This window comes from Pan troglodytes, chromosome 18, assembly GCF_028858775.2.
Source record: "Pan troglodytes isolate AG18354 chromosome 18, NHGRI_mPanTro3-v2.0_pri, whole genome shotgun sequence".
Classification (NCBI taxonomy): Eukaryota; Metazoa; Chordata; class Mammalia; order Primates; family Hominidae; genus Pan; species Pan troglodytes.
Genome location: NC_072416.2, coordinates 67,146,513 through 67,174,270, shown reverse-complemented (window position 1 = coordinate 67,174,270; position 27,758 = coordinate 67,146,513). Strand labels below are relative to the sequence as shown.

Sequence of the window (27,758 nt, the reverse complement as noted above, 5' to 3'; positions counted from 1 at the left end):
AGCTCTCGCAGCCGCTTCCCACGCCCCTTCCCCAACTCACCAGCGGCCCCACGCTCCCCTTCCCGGTGCTCGCCTCTCTCCGCCCCGGCCCCACGTGCGCGCGCGCTCTCAGGCTCTGCCCCGGAAGTGCTCCTGGCGCATAGTCGGAAGTGCGCAGGCAGTGCTCGCGGCGGCGGCGACGGCGGCGGGAGGTTCGGTTGTCGCCCGTTGGCCGCGCGGCGCCGCGCTCGGCGGCCGCCATTGCAGGTCAGGCCGCGGGCGGGGGGGCACGGGAGGCCGCGGGGAGCGAGGGCCGAGCCGGGGATGGGGGCGAGGGCGCGAGGGAGCGGGAAGCTAGGGAGCCGGGGCCGGGCGGGGCGCGCGGCTCGGAGAGAAGAATGGCGAGCCGAGGGGCGGGGAGCGCGGGCGGGGGAGGGGTGGCCGGGAAGGGGGAGGGTGGCGGGAGGGCGGCGCGGAGGTGGGGGCGAGCCCGGAGGGACCTCCGGGGTGGGAGGGCCGGGAGTGTGGGGGAAGGGAGCGGTGTGGAGACGGAAGGCGGAGGGAAGGAAGGGAGCGAGCGGGGCGGAGCGGGAGAAGGGCGGAAAGGGTGGCCGAGCGCGGGCGGAGGACGGAGAAGGGGGCGGCGAGGGCCGGAATCTCGAGGTACGTGCGGGAAGGGGCTCTTCCCGGGGTTGGGAGGGAGCCCAGCCCGCTATGCTTGCGGGAGCGGAGTAGAACTGGAACCTAGGAAGTAGCGGGAAGAGCAGAAAGGGGAGTTCGGGGTGGGGGTTAGGACCGTGAGGTTTTGTTCCAGGTAACATTTGTAATCGTGGAGGGGGGAGGCTTCTGGGAGAGGTAATTGGAAGGGTGGTTGGAGAGTCATTCCAGGTTCTTTTGTGGGAGGAAAGCCGAGAGACGAGTGGGGTGGGGTCCTGGAGGAGCGGAGTACTTGAGAACCGGGAACAATTTGGAGAACGAGGGTGGTAGAGAAAGGACGTTTAAAGAGTAATCTTTGGGAAGAGGGTGAACGGTTTGGAAGACCACTCCAGTGGGTGGTGTGGAGGAAGGCGGTTTAAAGAATAGTTTCCCTGGGAGGCAGGAAAAGGGGTTAAAACAGCTTGTAATTTGGAGGGGGGTGGAGAAGAGGGGGGAAGCGGATTGAGAAGTCCCAGAAAGTGGGTGGGACTAGAAATAGGAAGTGTTTGTAGCTCTAGCAGAAAGGGTGGGAGGGGGCCGAGAGGGAGTGGATGGAGTAGATGGGGGTGGGTGGGAGGAAGAGCACAGAGGGAGAGACTACGCCGGGCTAGAAAGGAAAGGGTTTGGGGGAGTACAGGGGGCCGTACCATTAAGAGGAGGACAGGCTAAGATGGGGCTGCAGAGTAGCAGAAGATGGAGAAAACTGCAGTAACTCAGATCGACTGAAGCCATCTTTTCCACCCATTGCTACAAATACCAGTAATTGATTCCCTCCAACGTGGGAATCCTAAAATGTGATGGGAAGTATCACGTGTATGCATAGCATCCACACACGTTTTTGAACACACTTCACTAATGTAAAGTTTGGAAGCATTCAATTCCACCAACCCTCCATAAGCCCCTTTTTGGAGGGGAGCAAGATTCTCATTTGGAAACAGGATTTTAGACTTAGTAACATAAGCCTTTCAAGAGACAAGATCCCCTTCAAAAGTATAGACCTGTCCCCTTCAGTTACAAAACCACGATAACACTACAAATAAAAATAATCTGTATTCAGTTGTATGTAAAACGTTCTGAGTTGTTCACTTGGTAGAAAGGCACATAGAGACATAGTCATCATATTTAGAGAAATTACCTTCCAAAACTTAATCCCTGAAGCAGTTTGGTGAACCACAACTGCCATGTTTGAATTCTACTATTATGAAAACTTGATTTTATTCTGATGACCTGCTCCTTTCGTAGAATGCTTTAGTCCGTTATAAACATTAATATGCTAACACAGTGTAGTATTAAGACATTCTATTTGATGAATACTAAGAAAATGCCACCTTTCTCTGGGAAATCGATAGCTTGACCCTGAAGGCTTACCATGTGTCAGACAATGTGCTAAAAGCTTTACATTCATTACTCGTTCTTGCAACAGCCTTTCAAAATAGGTGTTTATGCCCAGTGTATTGTTAGGAAAACACGTGAGGTTAAACTACCCACTGTCACATATGGGATAGGTGGCAAAATCACAGAATCCAGGTCTGTATGACAAGTGAGTGCTTCACTATATTCGTAAACAAAGTATCCACCCTGGGATCAAAAAACAAAAGCTCAATAAATGCCAACTGTTGGCCTAGCAAAAAATAGAAAATTGTGAATATTTACACTCTGAAATAATTAAGTGATTTCACCCCAGTTTAGAAAAGAATGTTTAAGGGTTGAGAATTTAAAGGCTTGGTTTCCTGTCTGAAAAAAAAACAAAATTTCTAAAACGTTGTTTAGCTTTATTAAAATTTAGTTATTTGTACTGAGGTTAAACCATTGAGTCAAAGCCTCTTTTTTTGCTATAAGCCATATGTTCGGTTTAATTGGATACATATCACACTTTCTTCTGCCACATTTTATTTTGAAGGATTATGAGGATCATTGCTCAGGCTGTTCTGTTCTCTGTAAGACAGTAATCTTTTAACAATTTAATATTTAACAATTCAGAGACCAGAGGGTAAGAATTAAATTCTGTGGAAGATTAAAATGAATACTTGACAAAGAATGTCCTCTATTCTCTTGACTTTCACACTCAGGAGCAGAGGGTAAAGCTTTGCGTCCTAGAGGTGGCATTGAGTAGATTTTTCTAAAAGTTTCAAAAACTGAAACATCTCAATTGGGTATGATAAAAAGCAAGCTGCTGCTTTGTTTTTAGCTGCCTACCCCACAGATATAATACTTTGGTGGCAAGTTACAAGGTCTTTCCATAGGTTACTTTGCCATTTTGTAAGAGATGCTGTGAGAACGAGGCTAATATTTGTAAAGCAAGGGAAGTTATCATACAGAGGTGCTTTACAGGAGGGGGCTGTGTGAGGAGAACTGCAAGAGGGGCCAGATTGTGGAGGGGTTAGGGTTCATATCCCAGCTCTCCACTTAAGTAGCTGTGTGACCAGTTAACATTTAGCTCCTCTAAGCCTGTTTCCTCATTTGTGAAATGGGAGTGAGAAGACCTTGCTAAAATCATAGGGTGTCAGGGTGAAATAAGAGGATACAGATAAGTGAACGAGGCTAGCTGTGTGAGAAATGAAGCCTTTTGTATTATAAAAATAATGTTCTGCCTGGACTTTACTTTTCTTCCTTTTTTTTTTTTTTTTTTTTTTTGTGACGGAGTCTCGCTCTGTTGCCTAGGCTGGAGTGCAGTGGCGTGATCTCGGCTCACTGCAACCTCTGCCTCCTGGGTTCACGCCATTCTCCTGCCTCAGCCTCCTGAGTAGCTAGGACTACAGGCACCTGCCACCACGCCCGGCTAATTTTTTGTATTTTTACTGGAGACGGGGTTTCACTGTATTAGCCAGGATGGTCTCGATCTCCTGACCTCGTGATCTGCCCGCCTCGGCCTCCCAAAGTGCTGGGATTACAGGTGTGAGCCACCGCACCCGGCTTCTGCCTGGGCTTTTCTTAAGAAATCACGGTGGTGCTTTGATTTGCCAGTTTTTTTTTTGTTTGTTTCAGTTTGTCTGTTTTTTGAGATGGAATCTTGCTGTGTCACCCAGGCTAGAGTGCAGTGGCACAGTCTCGGCTCACTGTAACTACCGCCTCCCAGGATCAAGCGATTTTCCTGCCTCAGCCTCCTGAGTAGCTGGGATTACAGGTGAGCGCCACCATGACTGGCTAATTTTTGTATTTTTCGTAGAAACGGGGTTTCACCATGTTGGTCAGGCTGATTTCGAACTCATGACTTCATGATCTACCCGCCTCGGACTCCCAAAGTGCTGGGATTATAGACGTGAGCCACCGTGCCTGGTGGGTTTTTTATAATAGTAGTTACTAATTTCAAAAGAGAGAGAGAATCCAAATGCTGGTTAAATAAGGTATATTCTAGAGTGGTCTGATTACAGCCAAAGCTTTTTAGTTTTGGGTAGGGTTCCCATTGTGGGTCAGGATTGATTCTTTGAATGCTGGTGCCTTTTTGAGGAGAAAAAAGTTTCCTTTACTGAGATAAAGTCGTTTGACTAACTTAGGAATACAGAATTTATGTATTGTTTAGTTCATTTAGCTGCGTGAAGGCCCATAAAGATCAAGTAGAAAACTTTTTTCCCTCCTCATGAGATTGGGGACAGGATACATAATTTATTGCAGGGAAAGGTTTGGTTTTCTTTATCTTTCCAAGGCTGCACATGAGTTGTGGCCTGTGAGTCTGATACCACACTGTAATATAATGAATTTAAATCTTTTTGAAAAGCTACATCACAGAAGTCTCTCCCTGGCTCTGCAGTTAGCCTTGTCAACCTGGAATTATTGTTCCTAACGAAAGACATGTTAGTCCTAGCCAAATCTGGGGTTGAACTCTGCTCTTAAGAGATAGTTAGCCGGGCGCTGTGGTTCACGCCTGTAATCCTAGCACTTTGGGAGGCCGAGGCGGGTGGATCATGAGGTCAGGAGTTCAAGACCAGCCTGACTAATAGGGTGAAACCCCATCTCTACTAAAAATACAAAAATCAGCAGGGCGCAGTGGCAGGTGCCTGTAATTGCAGTTACTCGGGAGGCTGAGGCAGGCGAATCCCCTGATCCTGGGCAGCGGAGGTGGCAGTGAGCCGAGATTGCGTCACTGCACTCCAGCCTGAGTGACAGAGTGAGACTCTTTCTCAAAAAAAGAAGAAAGAGAAATTTGGCCGGGCACGGTGGTTCACACCTGTAATCCCAACACTTTGGAAGGCCAAGGTGGGCAGATCACTTGAGGTCAGGAGTTCGAGACTAGCCTGGCCAAGATGGTGAAACCCTGTCTCTACTAAAAATACAAAAAGTAGCCGGGTATGGTGGCGGGCGCCTGTAGTCCCAGCTACTTGGGAGGCTGAGGCAGGAGAATCACTTGAACCTGGGAGACAGAGGTTGCAGTGAGCTGAGATCGAGCCACTGCACTCCAGCCTGGGCAACAGAGGGAGACACTGTCTCACAAAAAAAAAAAAAAAAAAGTTGCCGGGAGAGCTCTTCCACTGACTCTCTTTTAGTTTCTTGACTTCATGTATAGTGTATTCATCAAATCGTGCCTTCAGATGCTCTTGATAGAGCTGCAATTTCTAAACAAGCCCCATCTTAGAACAAACAACTAGAAATTGCTCTAGTCGTCTTTCAGTGTTGCTGGAATGAATTGAGACTGAAGACTTAGACATATTCTTCTTATACAGATAATTTCCATTGTTATGCTTGTTATTTCTAATAGGGATTTATTTGTATTATACTTCTTCCCCACCTCTTTTTTCTACTCACTCTGTCTACTCTCAAGGGGATGGGGGCACATTGGGTTGCATGTTCTCATATGCTTTTTTTTTTTTTGAGACGGAGTTTTGCTCTTTGTTGCCCAGGCTGGAGTGCGGTGGTGCGATCTCGGCTCACTGCAGCCTCCGCCTCCCAGGTTCAAGCAATTCTCCTGTCTCAGCCTCCCGAGTAGCTGGGATTACAGGCACCTGCCACCACGTGCAGCTAATTTTTGTATTTTTGGTAGAGATGGGGTTTCACTATGTTGGCCTCAAACTCCTGACTTCAGGTTATCCGCCCACCTTGGCCTCCCAAAGTGCTGAGATTACAGGCATGAGCCACCGCGCCCGGCCTCATACACTTTTTAATCAATTCTACACTGAATGAAATATATACTCACTGCCACCTCCATCAGGTGTGTCCTCAGGGGAGTACTCAGGAATCCCTACCTACTGTGCCCTACAAACAGTTGTGTGGAGTAGAATCTCAAGGAGCAAGAAAAGAAATAACAGAATTCAGGTGTTACAGGATATTTTAAGGTGCTAAAGTAGAATTTTAAAATTCACTAAAGGATGCCCTCCTCTACGTTCCTGACTAGTAGTAAATACACCCACGTGCGTATAAATTACCTAACTGTAGCCAGAGCAGTCTGTAAGTTCCTGTGAACTAAACTCTTAGAAGCTGGGCTCGAACTTCATTTCTACATACATCTGCAGCATCCCAATAGTTCTAGGATAAGACAAGTTTTTACCAGCCTGACTGAGCATGGTGGTAAGATGCTGAGGCCTGTGGGCCACAGAACTATTTGCAGGAGCATTGCTAGATGTCTGGTAATGCCATAGATGTACACAGGCAGAGCCTCCTGCATCAGTGTGTAAAGGTGTGCATTCTTATTGAGGCATGGGGGATTGGTATGCAAGTACAGCTGTGCCATCCCAGCAACCAAATGTGTTTTCGACACCATTGTTCTGAATTCCTGTTCAGAACAGGAGACTGTCCAGGAAATGGAGAATGCACTGAAAATATTTCGGCATTTTTCTAAAGCACATGGTCACAGTGCTTAACGATTGATTTTGGTTGTCAGGAAGTAGGCTCTGTCTCCTTCCCTGCCTTGATCTTCCTAGAATATACCGTGTACCTATGTGAACACCTTATTGCTTCTCTAAAACCACCTGTATTTTACTGTCACTTGTACCCATCCAGGAAAATATACTACATCATCTTCAAAAGCATAGTTGCAAGAGCCCCTTCTCTGTGTGCATTATTGAGCCTTTTTTTTGATTCGTGGCTAAAATGTACCATTCCTTAAATTGTCAAAATTATGGGTCAGAATGCTGATTTTCTTATCTCACTGTCTCAAAAAACTTAGTTCATCTCAATAGAACTTGGGGTCTTTAAAGCACCTCAGCAGATGTTATATTTGGTCTTTGCAATAGTTTCATAGGACATAATCTAGGTGTCATAGTCACAAAGTGACTTGTTCTTGACTACACAGTAAAGAGGTCCACACTTACAGGCAGGAGAGCTAAATTTAGGCCTTCTGGTTTTAAATTGTTATCCTTCTTCAAGAAACTTTATAAAAGGATTTTTAAAGTGCTTTTAGTTCTGTTGAGAGTAGTGGTGGGGCCTCTTTTGGAAATGTTTGGGTTCTGAGCTTGGGTATTACCCCTTTTCCAGTGGTCCCACAACCTGTGCTGGTGCAGAAGGTCTGACTCAATTCAAGGATGCTCTCTTGATTCCATATTGCCCTTCTGACCAGCTATTGCATATACTCCATGCCTGCCTGATGCCTTGATTCTTTTTCGTTCTCATTAATACTTTTTTTCCTTTGGGAAGGCAGAATTGTGTAGTGATTATGAGTGTAGATAGTCAGATGGCCCAGATTTCTACTCTGTCACATAGCAGCTGTGTGTGTCCAACATACAAGCAAGTGACTTCATCTGTGTATGCCTCAGTAGCCTGATCTGCAAAATAGGAATAAATACCTATATCATAGACTTGTTATGATGGTTGAATGAGAAACCACCAATATATATGCACAGTAAAAATTCCACAGTAAAAATTCAAAACATGTTAGCTGTTACTTATATTTGAATTTAAAAAGTCTAGTGAGTTGGCCGGGCGCAATGACTCAAGCCTGTAATCTCAGTACTTTTGGAGGGCAACGCAGGCGTATCACCTGAGGTTGGGAGTTCGAGACCAGCCTGACCAACATGGAGAAGCCCCGTCTCTATTAAAAATACAAAATTAGCTGGGCATGGTGGCACATGCCTATAATCCTAGCTACTCGGGAGGCTGAGGCATGAGAATTGCTTGAACTCGGGAGTTGGAGGTTGCGGTGAGCCGAGATCGCGCCATTGCACTCCAGCCTGGGCAACAGGAGCGAAACTCTGTCTCAAAAAAAGTCTAGTGAGTTGACCAATTTCATGTTCCCAAAGTGTTTGGTGCTCTAGGAGTAGAGTCATACTGTAAGGCTGCAGATCCAAAAGGAAGATTAACGTACCAGTAAAGAAATCTCAAGCTTGCACAGTGTCTCACGCCAGTAATCCCACCACTTTGGGAGGCTGAGGTGGGAGGATCCCTGGAGCTCAGGAGTTTGGAACCAACCTGGGCAACATAGTAAGACCTGTCTCTTAAAGAAATCGGCTGGGGGTGGTGGCTCACTCCTGTAAACACAGTACTTTGGGAGGCTGAGGTGGGTGGATCACCTCAGGTCAGAAGTTCGAGACCAGCCTGGCGTGGTGGCGGGCACCTGTAATCCCAGCTACTCAGGAGGCTGAGGCAAGAGAATCACTTGAAGCTGGAAGGTGAAGGTTGTGGTGAGCCGAGATCATGCCACTGCACTCCAGCCTGGGCAACAGAGTGAGAGTCCATCTCAAAAAAACAAAAAAAAATCTGTTTAACATTTTAGTCGGGTGTTTGCTAAGCTTGAGCACAATTATAATACCTATTAACTTTCCATACTACAGGTGGTAAACATTGAACTAATAACCTTCCACTAAACTGCATATATACATTGACAGTACTTAGCCAGAAGCTGTAGTTTTATCCCCGATCCTATCAGCCCCCCATGAATCTATCCATCACAGAAAGTGAAGCCAATTGTCTTTAGGCAAAAATGTCCAGTTCTTACAAAGTACTCCAAGTTTGCCACCAGGTGGTGCTGCTGTTGTATAAAATGAAAGCATATTATCCTTTTTTTTTTTTTCCCCCTTTGAGACAGAGTCTTGCTCTTCTGTGTAGACTGGAGTGCAGTGGTGTGATCTCAGCTCACTGCAGCCTTTATCTCCCAGGTTCCACTGAGTCTCATGCCTCAGCCTCCCAAGTAGCTGGAACTGCAGGCGTGCGCCACCACACCCAGCTAATTTTTTTTTTTTTTTTTTTTTTTTTTTAGTAGAGATGGGGTTTCATCATGTTGGCCAGGCTGGTCTCAAACTCCTGACCTCAAGTGATCCACCCACTTTGGTCTCCCAAGGTGCTGGAATTGCAGGCGTGAGCTACTGCTCCCGGCCAAAGTCTGTTATCTAATTAAGATATTTTCATATCTAAGTGAAAGGTGGTGAAAGCTTTTGATAAGAATCACATCAGAAGTCAGCTTACCATTCACTAAAGATGTTGGAGGACTTTCTCAGTTCCCTTGGATTGATTGATTGATTGATTGATTGATTGATTTTTTGAGACAGTCTCACTCTGTCGCCCAGGGTGGAGCAATCTTGGCTCACCATAACCTTTGCCTCCCAGGGTTCAAGTGATTCTCTTACCTCAGCCTGCCGAATAGCTGGGATTACGGGTGCCTGCCACCACACCCGGCTAATTTTTGTATTTTTAGTAGAGACTGGGTTTCACCGTGTTGGCCAGGGTGGTCTCGAACTCCTGACATCAAGTGACCCACTGCCTCAGCCTCCCAAAGTGCTGGGAACACAGGCCTGAGACACCGCACCTGGCCCCCTTGGCTTTATTTTTAAAGGGAGACCCTTTGAACCTTGATAACTAAGGAGGTAGACTTGAAGCTTACATCATTACCAAAGAAAAAAGTAAAATCTTAAGAAACTCCATAGGCTTTTTTAAGAAACATGCAGAGTAGGAAATAGACTACCCTAGGCTGGGCACAGTGGCTCACATCTGTAATCCCAACACTTTGAGAAGCTGAGGTAGGAGGATCACTTAAGCCCGGGCAGTAAAGGCTTCAGTGAGCTATGATTTTGCTTACTCCATCTTGGGCAGCAGAGTGAGACCCTGTCTCAAAAGAAGAAAAAAGTAAGAGGCCGGGTGCAGTGGCTCAAGCCTATAATCCCAGCACTTTGAGAGGCCAAGGTGGGCGGATCATGAGGTCAAGAGATCAAGGCTGGGTGTGGTGGCTAATGCCTGTAATCCCAGCACTTTGGGAGGCTGAGGTGGGTGGATCACCTGAGGTCAGGAGTTTGAGACCAGCCTGGCTAACATGGTGAAACCCCATCTCTACTAAAAATAACAAAAATTAAGCCAGGTGTGGTGGTTCACGCCTGTAATCCCAGCACTTTGGGAGGCCAAAGTGGGTGGCCAGCCTGAAGTCAGGAGTTCGAGACCAGCCTGGCCAACATGAAGAAACCCCGTCTCTACTAAAAATACAAAAATTAGCCAGGCATGGTGGTTGTATGCCTGTAATCCCAGCTGCTCGGGAGGCTGAAGCACGAGAATCACTTGAACCTGGAAGGCAGAGGTTGCAGTGACCTGAGATCATGCCACTGCACTCCAGCCTGGGTGACACAGTGAGACTCCCTCTCAAAAAAAAAAAAAAAAAAATTAGCTGGGTATGGTGACATGCACCTGTAATCCCAGCTACTCAGGAGGCTGAGGCAGGAGAATCGCTTGAACCCGGGAAGCAGAGGTTGCAGTGAGCCGAGATGGCGCCACTGCGCTCCAGATTTGGTGACAAAGTGAAACTTGGTCTCAAGAAAAAGAAAAAAAAAATATCCTTAAGAAAGGCACATTAGCATAGTGAGCAAGAGTATGGTCTTTGCAATGTATGTCTTCGGTTCGTATCATCTTTGTCTTAGTAGCTATGTGATCTTAATTAGTTTTGCACATACAGTTGACCATTGGTGATTTTAAGCAACCCTATCTCATATGTGCAATATTGGTAAAAGAACACTTCCCACTTAGGGCATTGTTAGAGGAACAAGATAAAATGTGTCTAAAGGACTTAGAAAAGTACCTAGCACACAGTAAGTAATAAATATTAGTTGTCGGCCAGGCATGGTGGCTTACACCTGTAATCCCAGCACTTTGGGAGGCTGAGGCGGGTGAATCACGAGGTCAGGAGTTCAAGACCAGCCTGGCCAACATGGTGAAACCCCATCTCTAGGGCTGGGCGTGGTGGCTCACACCTGTAATCCCAGCACTTTGGGAGGCCAAGATGGGTGGATCACGAGGTCAGGAGATCGAGACCATCCTGGCTCACATGGTGAAACCCCATCTCTACTAAAAATACAAAAAAAATTAGCCGGGCGTGGTGGCGGGCACCTGTAGTCCCAGCTACTCGGGAGGCTGAGGCAGGAGAATGGCATGAACCCCGGAGGCGGAGCTTGCAGTGAGCTAAGATCGTGCCATTGCACTCCAACCTGGGTGACAGAGTGAGACTCCCTCTCAAAAAAAAAAAAAAAAAACCCCATCTCTACTAAAAATACAAAAAGTTAGCTGGCCATAGTGGTGGGTGCCTGTATTCCCAGCTACTCGGGAGGCTGAGGCAGGAGAATCGATTGAACCCGGGAGGTGGAGGTTGCATTAGTTGTCATTATTAGTTGTTGTTGTTATTACCCTAAATCTCTTTTTTTCTCTCTACAGCTTGTTTTCACTTGCTTTTTAAAGACAGAAAGCTCATGGTGCAAATTGTTATTTCCAGGTAAGTACATTTTGAGATTTTAAAATTTGGCTTGAAATGATGAGGGCTATAGAGGTGTGCCATGTGTCTGGAAGAATCAGGGTCCTTAGGTGCATCTTGTACAAATCCTTGCATTCTGATCTCTAGTTCCATGCCTAGCACTGCCCAATTTCCCAAGAACTTGACATCCAACAAAGAGGTCCTTTGGGCCTCAAATGGTGGTGTGAGGACACTATTCATCCTTCACCCCTCAAAAATATTGTAACCGCCAGCCCTTTGCTTGCAGTGCGAGGGCTGGAGGCCTGGCAGAATGGGTGCTGATGGAGCTACAGGGGGAGATCGAGGCTCGCTACAGCACTGGATTAGCTGGAAACCTCCTGGGAGACCTACATTACACCACTGAGGTGAGGGGGCTTTTCTTTCCCTGCCTAATGCCTCAGGAAAGCAAGCTACACCAAGGTGGTGCTCCCAGGACCCAGAGTGAGGACTGCCTCAGGTTTGTTATTCAAGGCCTAGCTAATCTGCGATGCTCTCTGCTTGTTCTCCCCCTACCTCTGCAGTAGCAGGGAAATTTAATTTTGGGGAATCTGGAAAGCTCACATTTCTGAAAGTGGAAATTCTCCTATGTGGGGCTAGAAAGTAAAAAGGGCACATGGGTGGGTGGTCCAGTGTGGCTGCTCAACAATGGCAGAGCCAGACCAGGGATTGGAGGTGCCAGCATAGACTGCCAAGAGCAGCTTTAGGAGGCGCCTGAGTGTTATGGCCTTGCCCCGGAACCTCAGGAATCTCGTTCTTGTTCTGCCAAAGGGAATCCCTGTGCTGATCGTGGGGCATCATATCCTGTATGGGAAAATCATCCACCTGGAGAAACCTTTTGCAGTCCTTGTCAAACACACTCCTGGGGATCAGGACTGTGATGAGCTTGGCCGCGAGACTGGCACCCGGTACCTGGTGACAGCACTCATCAAAGACAAGATCCTTTTCAAAACCCGCCCCAAGCCCATTATCACCAACGTCCCCAAGAAAGTATGAAAGAACCTCGGATTTTCCCTAGAGAGCGGCCAACTCCTTGGACTCGTGCTCCGCTGCCACCTCGAGGACGGCTCGACGGTTCCCTGGGACCACAGGGGGGTCCTGTTCTGAACACAGGCCACCCACTGGGTGTGAACTCGGATCCCTTCCTTATGGCGGCCAGTTCTCTTGGTGGAAATCTGACCCCATTTCCAAGGAACCCATCTCCTTTTCCAGCTTCATCAGGCTCATTGGCTTCAAATCCAGCACCTTTCCCGGCTGGTGCTCGTGACCCAAGTATGGCTTCTTTTCCAAGAGGGATGAATCCCACTGGCACAGGTGCAGTTTCTTTCCCAAGGCCTGGTGGCCTCTTGGGGCCAGGCCCAGGCCCAGGCCCCACCCTAAACCCTAGGACAGGGGCTCTGCCAGGCCCAGGGCCTCTGTCTAACCCCAGGTTAGGGGGTCTCCCAGGACCAGGTCCTATGTCCAACCCAAGGGCAGGTGGTCTCCTGGGAGCAGGTCCTGACCCCAGAGGTGGTGGTCCCATGGGCCCTGGATCTGGACCTAACCTGAGAGCCGGTGTTCTGTTAACCTCTGGGAATGGTCCTCCCAATCCTAGGCCAGTTGGCCTGGGCCCAGGACCAAACCCCAATCTGAGATCAGGCTTTTTAGGGACAAACTCTGCCCCCAGGTCAGGTGTGTTTCCAGGCCCAGGCCTTGGGCCCAACCCAAGACCAAGTGGCCTGGGCCCAGGCCCTAATCTAGATGCCAGAGCAGGTGGCCTCTTGGGCACAGGATCTGGTCTTAACTTAAGAATGGCTGGACCTCAAGGCCTTGATCTTGCCCCCATTCTAAGAGCAGCAGGTCTTTTAGGAGCAAATTCAGCTTCTTTCTCACAGGCTTCTGGAAACATGGGCACAAGCCCATCCTCCATGGCAAGAGTACCTGGCCCCATGGGCCCAAACTCGGGTCCTAGCTCTCGGGGAATTGGCCTTCCAGGGCCAAATCCATCTCCCATGTCAAGGGCTCCTGGCCCCATAGGCCCTAATTCAGCTCATTTCTCAAGGCCAGTTGGCCCCATGGGGGTAAATGCCAATCCCTTTCCCAGGGGAGCGGGTTCATCTGCCTTCTCTCAGTCTTCTGGCACATTGGCATCAAACCCAGCTACCTTCCAAAGGTCCGCTGGCCTCCAGGGCTCAAATCCAACCATTTTCCCAAGAGCCTCTGGGCCACTTGGCCCCAACCCAGCTAACTTCCCAAGGGCTGCTGGCCTGCAGGGTCCAAGTCCAACTACCTTCCCAAGGTCTACTGGCCCATTAGGCCCTGGTCAAGTTACTTTCCCCAGGCCAGCTGCCGGGCATCTGGGCCCTTCTCCAGCTGGCCCTGTGGGTATCAACCCAGCTCCTTTCACAAGGCCAACTGGGACCCTGGGTCTCAACCCAGCTTCCTTTCCAAGGATGAATGGCCCTGCAGGCAAGAGTTTTGTCCCATTTCCTAGAGTGGGGAGCCTCCCTGGCACAAACCCAGCTGCTTTCCCCAGACCAGGGGGTCCAATGGCTGCAATGTACCCAAATGGAATGTTGCCCCCTTAAACACCGTTTTCCCTCCAGGACCACCTTGGTTTCTAGGCACTGTGGTTCTTGGCAGGGGCTGTCTTAGGTAAAAGGGTAGTTGTGGAGCTACAGTCTGAAGAACATAGCTCGGGCTCAAGTTCAAATGAGCCATCTTTTTCCTTTGTGTTTTTCTTGACTGAAGGTGAGATGTTATTTGTGGCATGTGAACTGTGGCAGGTGGGAATAATCCTGCCCTTGAGAGAAAGGATCTCCAGCCTCCCAGAAGCCTGCTGTGCTTTCGTCCCACAGCTTTCTGCCCATTGTTTCTTACTAGTTTCTTGAATTGTTCTTGTGGACTTTTCCTCAGGGATACATTGGCCTGCAGGTCCCAGTTCACATGTAGTCCCCTGCTCACCATTGGAGAATCAGCTCACTGCTCTCTAGAAACGTGGCGTTGGTGAACGGACCATGCTTCCGTAGCTCTGACCTGGGCAGCTTGGACCTGGTCATCCTCTACTGCCATACCTTTCCCTGGGGGCTTGAACACAGAACAGGGAGATGGACAACCACTTCAAAGACCCACCGAATGCAGTTTCTGCTTGACTGACTAGGCCTGCAGCTCCCTTCTCCTGGGACTTAGAGGTGGCCAGATTTAAGGCCCCTCTACTCATCCAACTTCCTCTTCACTGGTACTCCCAATCAATCAAAGAACCTCAAAATTTAAACTGATGTGGATGGGAATATGGGAATTAGGGAGGGGGTGGGGGATGAAGGGAAGACATCACTGTGCTTTGTTCAGCCTGGTGTGCAAGGATGGTTGGTGGTTTTCCTGCATTGTATCTTTTCTTACTGTTTCTTTAATAAATGGGATGAGAGGGCTGCTGGTGTCACTGTGTTTTGTTACCTGTTTCATAGGGAAGGAAGTTTCCTCTGCTTTTCATTGTTTTAGCTTGGCTATAGTCTTACATCATGTCGGCTAAAATGCTTTTGCTCCAAGAGGAAGCAAGCTTTGGTTTTTAGTCTTAGCAAGGGCCCATTCATCTGCCAGTTAGTTATTTCACCAAAGACCCTCTACACTAAAAGTTAAGCCCCCATGGGTGTAGTTACCAGGATGGACATATTGCCCAGGTCTTGAGTCCCACCTGACTAAACTTTCTATTTTAAGTCCCTCTTTGGAAACTGGAATAAAGAGCTAGCTTTCATTAAATACAAAGTAGTAGTTCCGAGATAACCGGCATATGTGAGAATCTTTATTTTGACAAATAAGTGCAGTATAAAAAACTTGACCTGAAAATTAAAAAAAAAAAAGCAGGTAAAAATAAATATGTTTACAAATTATTGTAGAAACAATACAAAAGAGGATTTGAATTCTCAATGAGGAAAAACCAAAATGCGTCCAATTGTATAAAGGCTCTTCCCTTGCAAGAAACGGGGATAAAGCTGAAGACCCAGTTTGGTTTTGCTGCTGAAAAATGTACAAAATAACTTAGAAAAACCAGTCGAGGTCAAACGTTGTGAGCCCACTACCTGTACCTGCCTGTTTTTGATTTGAGGAAAGTTGACCACAGTGCAAGGCAGAGCTGATGGTAGGACAGCCAGGAGAGCCTGTCATCCTACATTAATCTTCAAGTAAATGCTGAAGAAAAACAAGCCCTTAGCGAAGTCTGAACTCTGCACTTGGCTGACCGGATTTCCTCCATTCTAATGCTCAAAATAGTTTAACTTCTTGGCCAGCAGAACGATTGCCTGGATCAGCTGCCTTAGCAAATGCCTGCTGCCTTCCAGCCTTCATGGGTTGGGTCTGATGTCAACCAGCAGTCTTACCAGAAACTCGAGGTCTGTGTGATGTGAGCAACTGTTAGCTACACCTGGAAAACCCTTGAGTTCGTGGGAGATGAAGGAAAGCACCAGGGTTTGCCCATCTGTGGCTCAGAGCACACCTTGTGTCTTTGTAGGAAGCACTTGGTACACTAGAGGCTTGCCCTCTTGTCTGCTGTCCACCTTAGTGCTGGTTCTGCACGGGTTAGCTGGCCCCTCTGAGAAAGGACATTTGGAGGGCAAGCAAGCAACCCTTAAGTCAAAGGCTTAGTCAGGATCCCAGGTTTTAAACTCAAAACGCTGAGAACAGCCTGGATTGCAAGTCACTGGAAAATGGCTTCCCCTCATTCCCCAAAAGCAGCAGAGGGAAAACAGCCAAAAACAGCCTTAGGAGGCATGAGAGAGAAAGCAAGAACCTTAGGATGTAGGAACCAGTTTCATCTCCTAGTTTGGTTTCTGGAAAGAAGCAGGCAAATGCAGTGACTGTCACAACTTGGCTGTAAGAATTCCCTGGAGAAGCCACTGAGGAGAATGGATGGTCTCAAAGATAACCATTTTGGATTTGAGAGTTCACTTTGGGAACACTGAAAAGCTTTCCATTGGAGATGATTGTCAAGAACAGTAGCCTGAAAGTCACACATGCTAACCCGGCTGCCAAGGAATCCGTCCAAGCAGCTCCAAGATTGTAGCCAATTTGATCAGAGGCTCCTCATAGTTCCCATATGTGCTGAGAACACGCTTGCCTCCTGCTGAAGCTTCTATAAGAGCCGGGGCTCCGCCCCAATTGCCACCTTGAAAACCTTACCCATGATGATGAGGGTAGAAGAGGTGACTGCAGTGATACCTCCAAAAATGTGGCTTTGAAGAAAGTGAAGTGAGGAGTGTGTCTTAGCCTCAGATCAGAGCTGAATTTGAGAGGAATTCAAGAGTATACAGGTTAAAATACCCAAGACTTCACTTCTTTTCTGAACATGTTGGGGCTTAATCTTTTTATCTCCCCAGCAGAGATCACAGACAAGCTAAGAACCCATCTAGACGTCTGAGCAGTTTCCAGGTGGAACACCCAAGGCCTCTGTGTAGCTTATGGCCTCCTTTAGCACCACCACAATCTCTTTGTTCCTCCTGGCAAACTTTCCTTTTTAATGTGCACTTTTAAAAGCAGTTCAGTGCTAACTCCCTGCTGGTTTGGCTCATCCCTGGAATGTTGATGTGGAGTGGGGTATCTCACATAAAGCACCATTCCTGGACCCTGTTTTCTGATGCCCAAAGATCAGGCTTCTGGGCCTTGTATCTCAGGCGCAATCTTATTGCATTGATGACTACTTAGGGGTGGGGTGGGGGTGACATACACTAACCGGCCCAGCTCGCTCAGTAGAAATTCTCCTGCCTCCTCTGGTTGTGTTCAGATGGGCTGGGAGAACCTCCTTCCGCAGGTTGCCGTCACTCAGGTACCTATCACAAGTTGCCACTGAATGGGACTTAACTTGGTTTAGCACAACTTCTGAGTGCCCTCTGGAGCCCAGGAGGAGGCTACTGCCTATGTGCAGATGCAAGCAGACAGGCAGTCTGAAAACACAGAATCCCCTGCAGCCCTGCATCTGGGGGATCAGTGTTGCCTCCTCTAAACAGAGCTGTCAGGCCATACTACATCACCGTTCTTTGCATTTTAGATTTGTCCTTTGGACCATTAAGAGACTAAAACACAGCACTCCCTCCTCCCTCCCACCCCGTCTTTTCTCTTCCATTCCCCTTCCCTCCCTTACCCATTGCACTTTACCCGCTCTGCTTGGGGGCCATGTCACACCTCAGCAAAAGCCAAGCTGTACTGCTCCGGCTTCTTCCCACATCGCCGGGCGATGATGGCCAGATACAGCATGAGGAGGGCCACCCAGTAGCAGCCATACAGTATAGCCCCAGAGACAAGGAAGGCTAGCTCTGTCTCACTGAACAGGTCCTGGCAATAAGCTGTGTAGGCCAGCCCTCCCAGGAGAACTGCCACCCAGATGGACACAGGAATGAGGCCAATGAAGTTCACCACAATGGTTTTTCGGCCAGAGGTGCCCCAGCCAGATTTGTTGATGGTAGCAATGGCAAAGATCTTGGCCGGCAGAAGGCTGGACATATAGAGGAGGGAGTAGAGGGACATGAAGATCATCTCTGCATTGCCCCGAAGGAAGCAGGCATAGGTGGCCTTGATAATGCCCACCAGCTGCACCGTCAGCAGGAAGAGGAGAATGTTCCAGATGCGGCCCCGGTAGAAAAGCTGTATAACCGTGGCAATGAGGAAGAAGGGGAAGAAACCCGTGACCACTGACTCGTAGGTCATCCAGAGGTGGTGCTTATGGAACCACAGAGAGTTGTAGAGCCACTCCCGGAAGTAAGACTTGCTCCAGCGGGTTTGCTGGTTGAGCCACCGGAGGTACTTAGTGGGGGTCTCTGTGAGGCACTTGGAGCGCGCGGTATACTTAGTTCGGTAGCCAAGGCTCAGGACTCGGTTGGTGAGGTGCCGGTCATCCCCGAAGCTGCACTTGCTGCCTAGGAACTTCTGATGGTACCAGTCCTCCAGGAACTGCTGGAGGAGGCTGTTGCGGTACATGCCCAAGGGCCCACTAATACACTGCACACAGCCAAAGTAGGACTGGCAGGCCCGCTCCACGTTGAAGGCCATCCAGTACCGCACGCTGCTCAGGAAGGAAATCCATGAGTCGTACTTGTTGAGGATCTGCAAGGGAATAGAGATGCTGGGCCTCCTAAGGTTGCACGTCGGGAGGACAGACATCAGAGACCACGAGGCCTCCTTACCATGGCTTCTGTGGCCCGCTGCTTAGATTCCTGGCCATCGGTTCCTTTGGAGCTGGGAAACCTGAGGCTCAGAGGAGCCAACCACACACAATCCCTGTCCCCAGCACCAGCTCTACCTCCCTACTGTGTCATCTTATCTGCAGAGATTTTCCCCACTAAGTGGCTCTAGCAGTCAAAGCCACCTTCGGTCTCAGGAGGCAGCCTGTGGTGGTGGCAGAGAAGGGGGCTTGGGAAGAATGCAAAACACCACCACAACCACCTGTCCTGAGATTTCTGTGGTTGGAAAGTTGTAGGGGACCTGGGATGCTGCTTCAGTATCTCTGGCAGATTGGGGCCCTTATTCTTACCGTACTGACCAGAGCTCTTCAGCCCATCTCCTAAGAGCAAGGGCTGCTCAAGGATCTGACTTTGGAGCTACTTGCTGTACCACCGGCCAAAAAGGAAGTACCTTCTAGGATGTATGGCCTCAAAATACTGTGCCCCTCCTGCAGTATAGACTCTGCTCCATACCTGTTTAAGTGACTTCCCCTCATGTGGAAGAAGAGCAAGAAAGGGGTTGGGCAGTGAGGGGGGCGAGCTCTTTGGTGTCAGTGAAAACTGCCAGCGAGGAACCTCCCCCCAATACTAGGAAGTCAAGACACCCATTTCCCAGGCATATCCAATTGGATTAGGAAAAAGAGTCCAGAGCCCTCCCCACAGATATCCCTGGTCTCATCTTACCTGGACATCTCCCCCGACTCCCCCTACTTGGGGATCCTCCTCCAGGACTCGAAGCATCTCGATGGTGCAGGCTGGATCCAGCACAGTGTCAGAGTCACACACCTGCAGAGGGAGTGCGTCGTCAGCCCATTCTGACCTCAGACCTGCACACCCTGTCCCCCACCCCACTGCCAGGCTGCTCACTGCCTGAGAGACATGACCCCTTCACACATGACTCACTTCCAGCCTCTAGCTAAGAGATCTGCGCTACCAGAAGGTGCCAGAGGTAAAATGAAAGTTAGTAAAAGTGTTCAGCTACCAGACTTGACAGCCACTAGGCTGAGAGGGAGAAACCCTGAAGACAGTAGGTGCCAGGCGTGGAGAGAGACATGCTTAGCACTGGACGCAAAAAATTGCTCTGGGGTCCTTCGGCAGAAGGGAAACGTCACTGAAATAGATGGCAGGCACAGTAGGGTAGCCCAGGACTAACAGGCTGCATATGGCCTTAAGTGACCCCACAGAATTAACCACAGGGGTCCCCGTGTCAGCCTCTGACCCCTTGGACAACCTGCAGCCCACTGGTGGTTACCAGACTACCTACTTGCAGGCACCTCTATGAGACCAGTAATAAGGCTGCTGGCCTCTGCACCCTCAACAGACTCCCTTGGCCGAGCCTCTCGGACCAGGGCACGGTATGGCTGAGGGCTCCCCCTGGAGGCTGCTCTGAATAGGCATGGAAGCTGCAGCAGCTGCCTCCAGGCAGACCCCAGGGCCAACTCTGCCCAGCTCTTGGGAGGCTTATGGCCTGATTCTAACAGGTGGTCTCATTATGAGTTGAACCCAGGCCACTAGTTGCCCTAGTGGCTGACTCCTTTTCTGGTTTCTAAAAAATTAGTGAAGTGGTACAAAAATCCAGTAAGCATTGGCCAGGAGAACTGGTTTACAGACCTGATTTACTCTGTGGTCACTGTTAGGAGAGCAACAAAGAGATCCACAGATAAACCAAAACCCTGTTCTGTAGAAGCCTAAGATCCTTGTATTAAAGTTGCTGAGTAAGATTCCTGCAGGAAAGGAGGCTGCCTCTGACACCACAACCCCACCCAGCTTTCTCTATGTTGGAAGACAGGGTGGCCACAGATAAGCAGTAGAAGGCTAAGGGGGAATCAGAACAGCATCAGCACCAGGCTGAGTCCCTCATATGTGCTTCTTCCCACCTCCCCACCAGGCATATCCTTACATCCTGGTCCATGCCTGGGAAGGGCCCAGGAAGCCTCAGGCCAGACTAGCAGAGCCTCCTCCACTTACAGGCCAAGACTCCCAGCACTGCTGCTGTTCTGCTGGTCTCACTGCTCCTCCCTGCCCCTGCCCTAGCCCATTCTTTATATGCTGCTTTGCTTCCTTCAGTCCAGGGATGTCTTTCTAACTGAGCAAGGTTAAGGGAAGAAGAGCTCTCGTGCTGCCTGGGTTTCCCCACTGGCTCGGGCACAGTTCTGCCTAGGAGGGAGAGATAACTCCGCAGCAGGCGGTTAGAAGACAGGCTGAGATCCAGCAAGCACTCACTGGCTCTGGCCCAGGGCAACCTTATGCAGTGATCCCAGGGCTGTAAAGAGACAGCTCAGGTGTGTGAGCCTGTTTGCTGATCCACCAGAACCCAGATGGCCAGGAAAGGGAGATGGCAGGGTGGGGTGGGGGTGAGATCCTATGCTTGAAGGGAATAGATGACAAAGTCACTGTGGCTTGAGCCTGTGCCAGGGCTCAAGGGCTTTTCCCTAAGCATTTGGGTCCCCAGGAAAGTTTCACAAGGTCCCACGACCCCAAGTGAACTGCAGTCAAACAGCCTGCTAAGCTCTCCTCACTCCCTCCATGACTGAGGAGGTCCTGGGCCTAGGAAGCCAGAAAAAGATAAACATATCAACCCTCATGCAGAGACAACTGTCAAAAAAGCCAGACACGCAATCTGAGTGAGCTAATTTTAGGTGGGTACACCAGAGAAAACTTAAATCGTATTAGGGGACTCAAAATGCTGTCAGCAGACTGAGTTGGTACACAGGTGGGCTGGCAGGACAGCCACTGCACCTTCAAGCACTGATCAAGTGATGGGCAGCACCCTGCTCTGGCAGGCGTGGAGGTCAGAGAACAGAGTCAGGAAGAGAGGCAGCATGGATGCCATCAAGAATCCTGGCCTAGGCCAGGTGCGGTGGCTCACGCCTGTAATCCTAGCACTTTGGGAGGCCAAGGTGGGTGGGTCAGCTGAGGTCAGGAGTTCAAGACCAGCCTGACCAACATGGAGAAACCCTGTCCCTAACTAAAACTACAAAAAGTAGCTGGGTGTTGTGGTGCACACCTGTAATCCCAGCTACTCTGTCTCAAAAAAAAAAAAAAAAAAAAAATCCTGGCCTAGAAATCCAGGGTCCTAGGGTTTCTACTTTGTACTGAAAGATGTGGTCTTTAATCTTTTCAACTCTTGAGGTTTTTTTTATTTGAAGATGGAAACCATATCAACCTAATACAATTTCCAGGCTTATGTCAGTGATTGCTTTGACCAAAGCTGGGCAGGGTTTAATCAGGGTCCCGCCCCTGCCGATGCTCCTACAAAATGAAGCTAGTCATTTGCACCTGTGTCTCTCACCACCTAGACATGACTTTGACACTAGGAAGAATGGGACTTTTTGGCCATAACTAGAATATTTTGAGTGTTTTTGAGGATGGTTTCTTTTGCTCTTCACCACGCTTTCTTATGAAGAGGTTCAGCCCCACGTTGCCATTGCTGAGGCAGTGCTGCATCACAGGTAAGAGAAGACTTGAGACAGACGGCCTGGGCGCAAATCCTGGCTCTGCACCCTACTAGCAATGGGACATTAGGCAAGTTACTTAGCTTCTCTGTGCTTTGCTTTCACCTTCTATGAGTGGAGATAATAGCACTTCTCCCTGGGAGTGTTAAGAGGATTAAAAGGGCTAACATGGAGCTGGGTGCGGTGGTGTATGTGCCTGTAATCGCGGTTACTAGGGAGGATGAGGTGGGAGGACTGCCCAAGGCCAGGAGTTCGAGGCTATAGTGCGTATTGATCATGCCTTTAAATAGCCATTGCACTCCAGCCTGGGCAACATAGTGAGACCCTTTGTCTTTAAAAAATAATAATAATAAGGCCGGGTGTGGTGGCTCACGCCTTATTCCCCAGGAGCCATTCTCCTGCCTCAGCCTCCCGAGTAGCTGGGACTACAGGCGCCTGCCACCATGCCCGGCTAATTTTTTGTATTTTTAGTAGAGATGGGGTTTCACTGTGTTAGCCAGGATGGTCTCGATCTCCTGACCTTGTGATCCACCCGCCTCGGCCCCCCAAAGTGTTGGGATTACAGGCGTGAGCCACCGTGCCCGGCCACCTTGTTGCCTTCTTAAGTGCAGAGGTGTGTGCACAACCCAAGGGACCTAGACCAGACCTCAGATTCTTGGCGGAGAGTTTGCCAGGCTGTCCAGACTTATCCCCATGTACACACGCTCCTAGGGAGGCGCCCTTACCTGGATGTAGTCCACCGAATCGCCGAGGGCCTTGAAGGCCGTGTACATGACCTCGCGCTTGCCTCCCCACTTCTGCATGATGCACGAGAAGGTGCTGGCCCGCACCACGTCCCGCACACGGTCCATGCCCTCCTGCAGGCTGGCCTCCGTCTCACCCTCGCCTGCCTCATGGAAGTTGCTGCGCCACACAAAGAAGCCGGCCTGCTCGGTGCCGCCCAGCACCTCATGGAAGATGTCCAGCATGTAGGCGTCCTCCTGGCGGTTGCCATCCACCACCATGACCACCTTGAGGTCAGGGAAGGAGATGCGCTGGGCCGAGCGCAGGCACTTGCGCAAGTAGTCAGGGTCCTCCTGGTATGCGGCAATGCACAGTGCCACCGAGCCCCGCCGCGGGGAGGGCAGCTTCAGGGCCTGGCCGGCACGTCGCATGCGCCGGTGCTCCAGGAAGGCAAACAGGCTCTGAATGAGCAGGTGCAGGCCCAGGATGGCGCCGTACAGGCCGAAGGACAGGTAGTGCTTTTCCGTGTGGATGAACTGGTAGCCCGTCACATAGGCTGCCAGGATGCCACCCAGCACTGCCAGGGCAAACAGGCTGGTGCCCACCACACGCAGGGCTGTCGTCAGCTGCACCGGCATCTGGCGAGAGAAGGCAGGAGATGAAGGGTCAGGCAGGAGGCAGCATTTCCAGTCCATGGGAGCATGGGTGTTCTCTGTTACTAGTGGACATGACCCACTGATCAAAACCGTTACCGCTTACTGAGCATAAGACTTGGTAGACTCAGAAGCCAGACTACTGGGGTTCAGATCCCAGCTCTGCCACTTGATGTCTGTGCCCCCTTACTCACGTCATCTGTAAAATGTGGGTTGCAGGACTAACCTCAAGGCATCTTTGAGGGTTAAATGGGCGACACATACAAAGCCCTTAGTGTAGCACTGGGGTAGACAAGCCAAGGCCCAGAGGGTCACGTGACATCTGGCTGGTGGGTGGCAGAACTGGGCTCTACCTGGCCCAAAGCGCTGAAGAGGTAAGCTTCAAGGGGGTGAGCCTGAGGCAGCTCTGGGCACCTGAGGGCCAGGGAGGCAGCCAGTGGCCTAAGAGCTTCCCCCTACCCTGCACCCACTCCTGGAGGGGATATTCACCAGTAAAGTGCAGCCACCAGTAAGACCCAAGAAGAAAGTGCAGGAGCAAAAGAAACAGCAAACAAAGGGGCATTGGGAAAAAGCAGCAGCTTCCCTTTCTCAAGACAGTTATTAGAGAAACTTTCCCTGTGTCCTCCACTTTCTCACCTTTTACTTGAGAGGCAGGAAAGAAAGGGAAAGCAGGGGGAGAGGCAGACCAGGAAATGCAAGCTGGGGAGTGGACAGCCTCCTAGAGCCCAGGGCTGAAGAAAGCACAGGGAACTGCAGCCACCACTGCAGCAGCCTCCACAGTGGCTGCCTGGGCATCCCATCCGCTTGGTCCTAGTGCCCGTGCAGCATGCGTCTCTGTGCGTATCCCCCTGCCCAGCCACTCCTGGAGACAATGCCCAGTTTCCATTTGCAACTAAGTCAGGGCTCCTAACATCTCCCCTGTTGGAAACAGCTGTATTTTTTAACAGCCCAGGACTTGGCACTAGAGAATTGGGTTTAAGACAGCACTTCTGCCTCCTGGCTGCCTGACCTTGCCCCAGTTCTCTGAGACTTGGTCTCCCCATAGCACAATGGGAGTTCTAATGGATTCCTGCCTCATGTCTCAGGTAAGTCATTTCCCTAAAAATGGAAACACTTCCGGCCCCGAAGAGCTACCCTAGTGGTGAGGGTGACTGTGGTTTCCTCCAGAGCAGGTGGGGAGGGGGATGTGAGGGAGGGGAAAGAAAAGGTGACAAGGATGGCTGCCGGCCTTCCCATTCTGACCCACACTATCTCCTCTCTGCCACCTGCCTGATCTAGAGAACCCCATGTTCACTGAGGTCTACAGACAATGATGCCTCGCTTCCAAGCTTGCTCCAACTCTTAGGTCTCAGGAAACGGAGCCCCCAAAACAAACACACTTTCCTGTCGGGACGCCTCTCACATAGAAGGGACGAAGAACACGCAGTCACTGCCTAAATCGACCTGAGACTCCGGCACTAGCAGCCTTCCAGCAGCGTTGGCCCGAAAAGAGCTGCTGGCAGCCTAGCCTCTCCGGGAAGCGCGGCCTCCGGGCGCTCTGCCCCACCGTCCCGGGGAGCCCGCCGTGTGCTTCCTTCACAGGACTCCCAGCCCTCCCTGTTGCCACCCTACTGCTCGCGCCTGCGGCCCAGGAGTCCCCAGGCCTGCATCCGCAGCCTAGGAGCGCCCCCATTCCCCTCCGGAGCTTACATGCTGAAGGGGCGCGGCGGGACCCCCCTGCCTGCCTGCGCTCTAGGTAGGGGAAGGGGGCGCCAAGGCCAGCCCAGCAACCTGGGCGCTGGCGCCCCGCCTCGGTGCAGTGCCGGAGGCGGCGCCCACCAGGTCAAAGCAGCCGCGAACGCACTCGCTACGCTTCTCATCCCCGCTCGAGCCTCGCCTCTTGGCAAAGGCGGCGCCGGCCACACCCACGTGCCGGTTTCCCACGACCCAACCGGGAAGGAACGGAAAACCCAAGGGATCCCAGTCGGACCAGGCCCTGCTCTTCCTGGTATCCCAGCTACCTTGGCAAAGTGTGCCTGTAGACAAAGGCGCATCCCCGGTGTCGCCGGCCCTCTCCTTCCCTGGGCGGGACCCCTCCCCCGCAGGAATTAGAGGCATTACCCAGGTTACTACCCCCACCCCCAAATAGAGGCCCCCAAAATGTCCCTCAACCAGATACCCCACGTGCAATCAGGCGCTGGTGCAGGCTGTGGTCGAGGTTCTCCTGCCCAGACCTGGGGCGGGGGGCTGTGTCACCCCAAGCCGGCAGAGGCTGTGGGGTGATCCTACAGCCTGGACCGCCGCCTCCTCATGCCCTTCGCTCATCCACGGGAGCCCAGCCCAGGCAAACTAACGCGCACTCGGCTTTCAAGGGCACAAGGTTGGGGGCGCTCTCAAGTCCGGCTCCCAGGACTACGGAAGGAGAACCCCCAGTCAAGGACGCACGCTTCTCCATCAAGCCTCCGAAACTTTGAGGGGCTGCTGGTGTGCAGCGTCTCTCCCGCTGACAGGTGCGCCCCGCGGCAGGGCCACACGCGGCGGCATGGAAACTTGTGCGCCCAGCGGGGCTCCTCCTCTTGTGCCCGGCCGCCCTCCGGGCCCCTCCAGGCCGGCCAGGGGAGGGGAGCCCACTCCCCCGGACACGTGCTGCCGCGGCCCGGCTAACCCGCAGGAACGTGGGCGCCTGGTACCTTGGTGCCCGGACAGGTGCAAACCCCCGGGAGGTCGTAGAAGGTGCGGGGGAGGGGTACCCCAGCCAGCCTGGAGCCCCGCACCGGCGTCCGCCTCCTAATTCATTCACAAAACAGGAGCCGCCGGGGAGGAGGGAGGCGAGGCTGAAAGAGGAGAGGATGCAGGAAGAAAGGGAGGAGGGGTCAGTGGGGAGGGGGCTGCAGGAACGGCCGCCGGGAAGCCCGGGGCTGCCGCCGCCCCCAACCCGCCTCCCCGCGCCGGACGCGGCGCCCGCAGGGCTGGGAGCTGGCCGGGTGCGGGGGGCTCGGCGAGAGGCACCCCTGCCGCCCGGCGCTCCCCGGCCTCGGCGCAGCCCCGCGCGGCCCGCCCCTCCTGGGTGCCGGCCGGCCCGCGCTCACCGTGCCGCCGGCTGCCGCGCTCCGGAGCTCAGCAGGCCCGCGGCGGCTCCATGCCCCTCCTCCCGCTCCGCTCCGCGCCGCCGCGCGCTCCGACTGCCGCCTGCCCTGCCGAGCCGCCCTTAAGTACCCGGCGCGTGCCCGCCAGGAGAGGCGCCTCCCCCGGCCCTGGGGCCGGGAAAGTTGACCAGAGTGGGAGGGCCCCCGAGGGCGCACCCCCGACCCCGCGCGGTCCCAGGGAGCGCCACAAGCCAGCGCTCGGCGGGGACGCCTAGTCCCGGGTGGACGCGGCTCCGGCTCGCAAGACTCGCAGCCCCTGCGCCCTCTCCGAAGCTGGGTCCCCCGATTGGGGCCGAAGGCCACGCGGCTCTGCAATCGCCCTGGGACCAGCTGCCAAGGCGAGACGGTCACTGGGCTCAACCTAGAACCTGAAGCGTCGTTAACTTTCCAGATACCACGCAGGGACTTCCAAAATTGTTACTCTCCCTCCCCGCCCCCACGCCCCGCTCTCTAACCCGCAAAACCTACTCACCCTGCAAGGAAGGCGAGCTGAGAGCACTCTTCCCCGACTTCTGCACGCGAAGGGGCAGTTCGCTGTCTAGGGGGCTCCCGAAAGCCAAGGCAGCAAAACCTTCCTGCTGGCAAGAAAGAGGCGCTGAAGAGAATTGTCAAATGTAAAAAGGCTGGTCAAAGAAGGTGTTAACAATTGTGACAGCTTAGCTTTGAATTCCGCAGTGGGGCGCTGATGACTTTAAGGCGGTTTGCAAAAGCTGCAAACGGTTTTGTAGGAACCTTGGAGGTTCCGGTGTCTTAAAGCCAAAACAATTCCTCCTCTTCTTTTTCACACCTTTATTTCCGACATCCATGATCTCCTAAATTCCCAACTGACCTTATCGACAGTAGTTTTCAGGTCCCTAAAAGATAGTGCTAGACTCGAGTAAAGTGAGATGAAGTGAGTTGGGGTGCGCTGGGGTGGGGTGAGATCGAGGAGGGGGGAGAGTTGTTAGCAGAGACAAGAAGTTTAGAACCAGCTGAAGGCGATGAGTTTTTACATCTCAGGAAAACTTGAAGAGAAATTATAATTAATAACTAGTTTTTAAAAAATGAGTGGCCGGGCGCCGTGGCTCAAGCCTGTAATCTCAGCACTTTCGGCGTTACGGGCACCATGCCCGTAATCCCAGCTACTCGGGAGGCTGAGGCAGGAGAATCGCTTGAACCCCGCAGGTGGAGGTTGCAGTGAGCTGAAATCGCACCACTGCACTCCAGCTTGGGCAGCAGAGCGAGACTCCGTCTCCAAAAAAAAACAAAACAAACAAACAAAAAAAACACAAAAAACAGAGTTTACCTGTTTTCCAAATACACCTGATATAATTTCTATC

General features: G+C 51.4%; 4 protein-coding genes across 13 annotated transcripts in view; 2 read left to right on the top strand and 2 right to left on the bottom strand.

The window, feature by feature from the left end:
* Positions 1–236, bottom strand: part of UTP4 (UTP4 small subunit processome component) — a 36,470-nt gene extending 36,234 nt beyond the window's left edge. Inside the window, exon 1 of one of the 4 annotated variants that reach the window (XM_009430976.4) lies at positions 41–236. The gene's annotated coding sequence lies outside the window, so the exon portion shown is untranslated. The remainder of the gene's footprint in view (positions 1–40) is intronic. The other 3 variants (XM_016928481.4, XM_009430975.3, XM_063796199.1) reach the window with 3 other exon arrangements.
* Positions 146–14,705, top strand: CHTF8 (chromosome transmission fidelity factor 8). Of its 2 annotated transcripts, none has more exons than NM_001378386.1 (4): positions 146–246; positions 11,227–11,284; positions 11,550–11,667; positions 12,071–14,705. In NM_001378386.1, exons 2-4 carry the CDS (start codon positions 11,262–11,264, stop codon positions 12,293–12,295), a joined length of 366 nt encoding a protein of 121 aa, NP_001365315.1. In that variant the 5' UTR covers positions 146–246; positions 11,227–11,261; the 3' UTR covers positions 12,296–14,705. The 2 variants fall into 2 exon arrangements, with proteins under 2 accessions (NP_001365315.1, NP_001365316.1); NM_001378387.1 differs by lacking the exon at positions 146–246 and adding an exon at positions 530–642.
* DERPC (DERPC proline and glycine rich nuclear protein) lies at positions 172–14,705 on the top strand. Of its 3 annotated transcripts, NM_001378383.1 has the most exons (4): positions 172–246; positions 11,227–11,284; positions 11,550–11,667; positions 12,071–14,705. In NM_001378383.1, the coding sequence occupies exon 4, from the start codon at positions 12,292–12,294 to the stop codon at positions 13,864–13,866; it is 1,575 nt and encodes a 524-aa protein (NP_001365312.1). In that variant the 5' UTR covers positions 172–246; positions 11,227–11,284; positions 11,550–11,667; positions 12,071–12,291; the 3' UTR covers positions 13,867–14,705. The 3 variants fall into 3 exon arrangements, with proteins under 3 accessions (NP_001365312.1, NP_001365314.1, NP_001365313.1); NM_001378385.1 differs by lacking the exon at positions 11,227–11,284; NM_001378384.1 differs by lacking the exon at positions 11,550–11,667.
* A 350-nt stretch (positions 14,706–15,055) lies between these two features.
* Positions 15,056–27,046, bottom strand: HAS3 (hyaluronan synthase 3). 4 transcript variants are annotated; one of them, XM_001168498.7, is made up of 4 exons: positions 26,912–27,046; positions 22,664–23,299; positions 19,168–19,269; positions 15,056–18,367 (listed from the first exon to the last, which is right to left on the bottom strand). In XM_001168498.7, exons 2-4 carry the CDS (start codon positions 23,297–23,299, stop codon positions 17,444–17,446), a joined length of 1,662 nt encoding a protein of 553 aa, XP_001168498.2. In that variant the 5' UTR covers positions 26,912–27,046; the 3' UTR covers positions 15,056–17,443. The 4 variants fall into 4 exon arrangements, with proteins under 4 accessions (XP_001168498.2, XP_009429383.1, XP_063653398.1 ...); XM_009431108.5 differs by lacking the exon at positions 26,912–27,046 and adding an exon at positions 26,383–26,482; XM_063797328.1 differs by lacking the exon at positions 26,912–27,046 and adding an exon at positions 25,984–26,077.
* Positions 27,047–27,758: the final 712 nt, after the last annotated feature.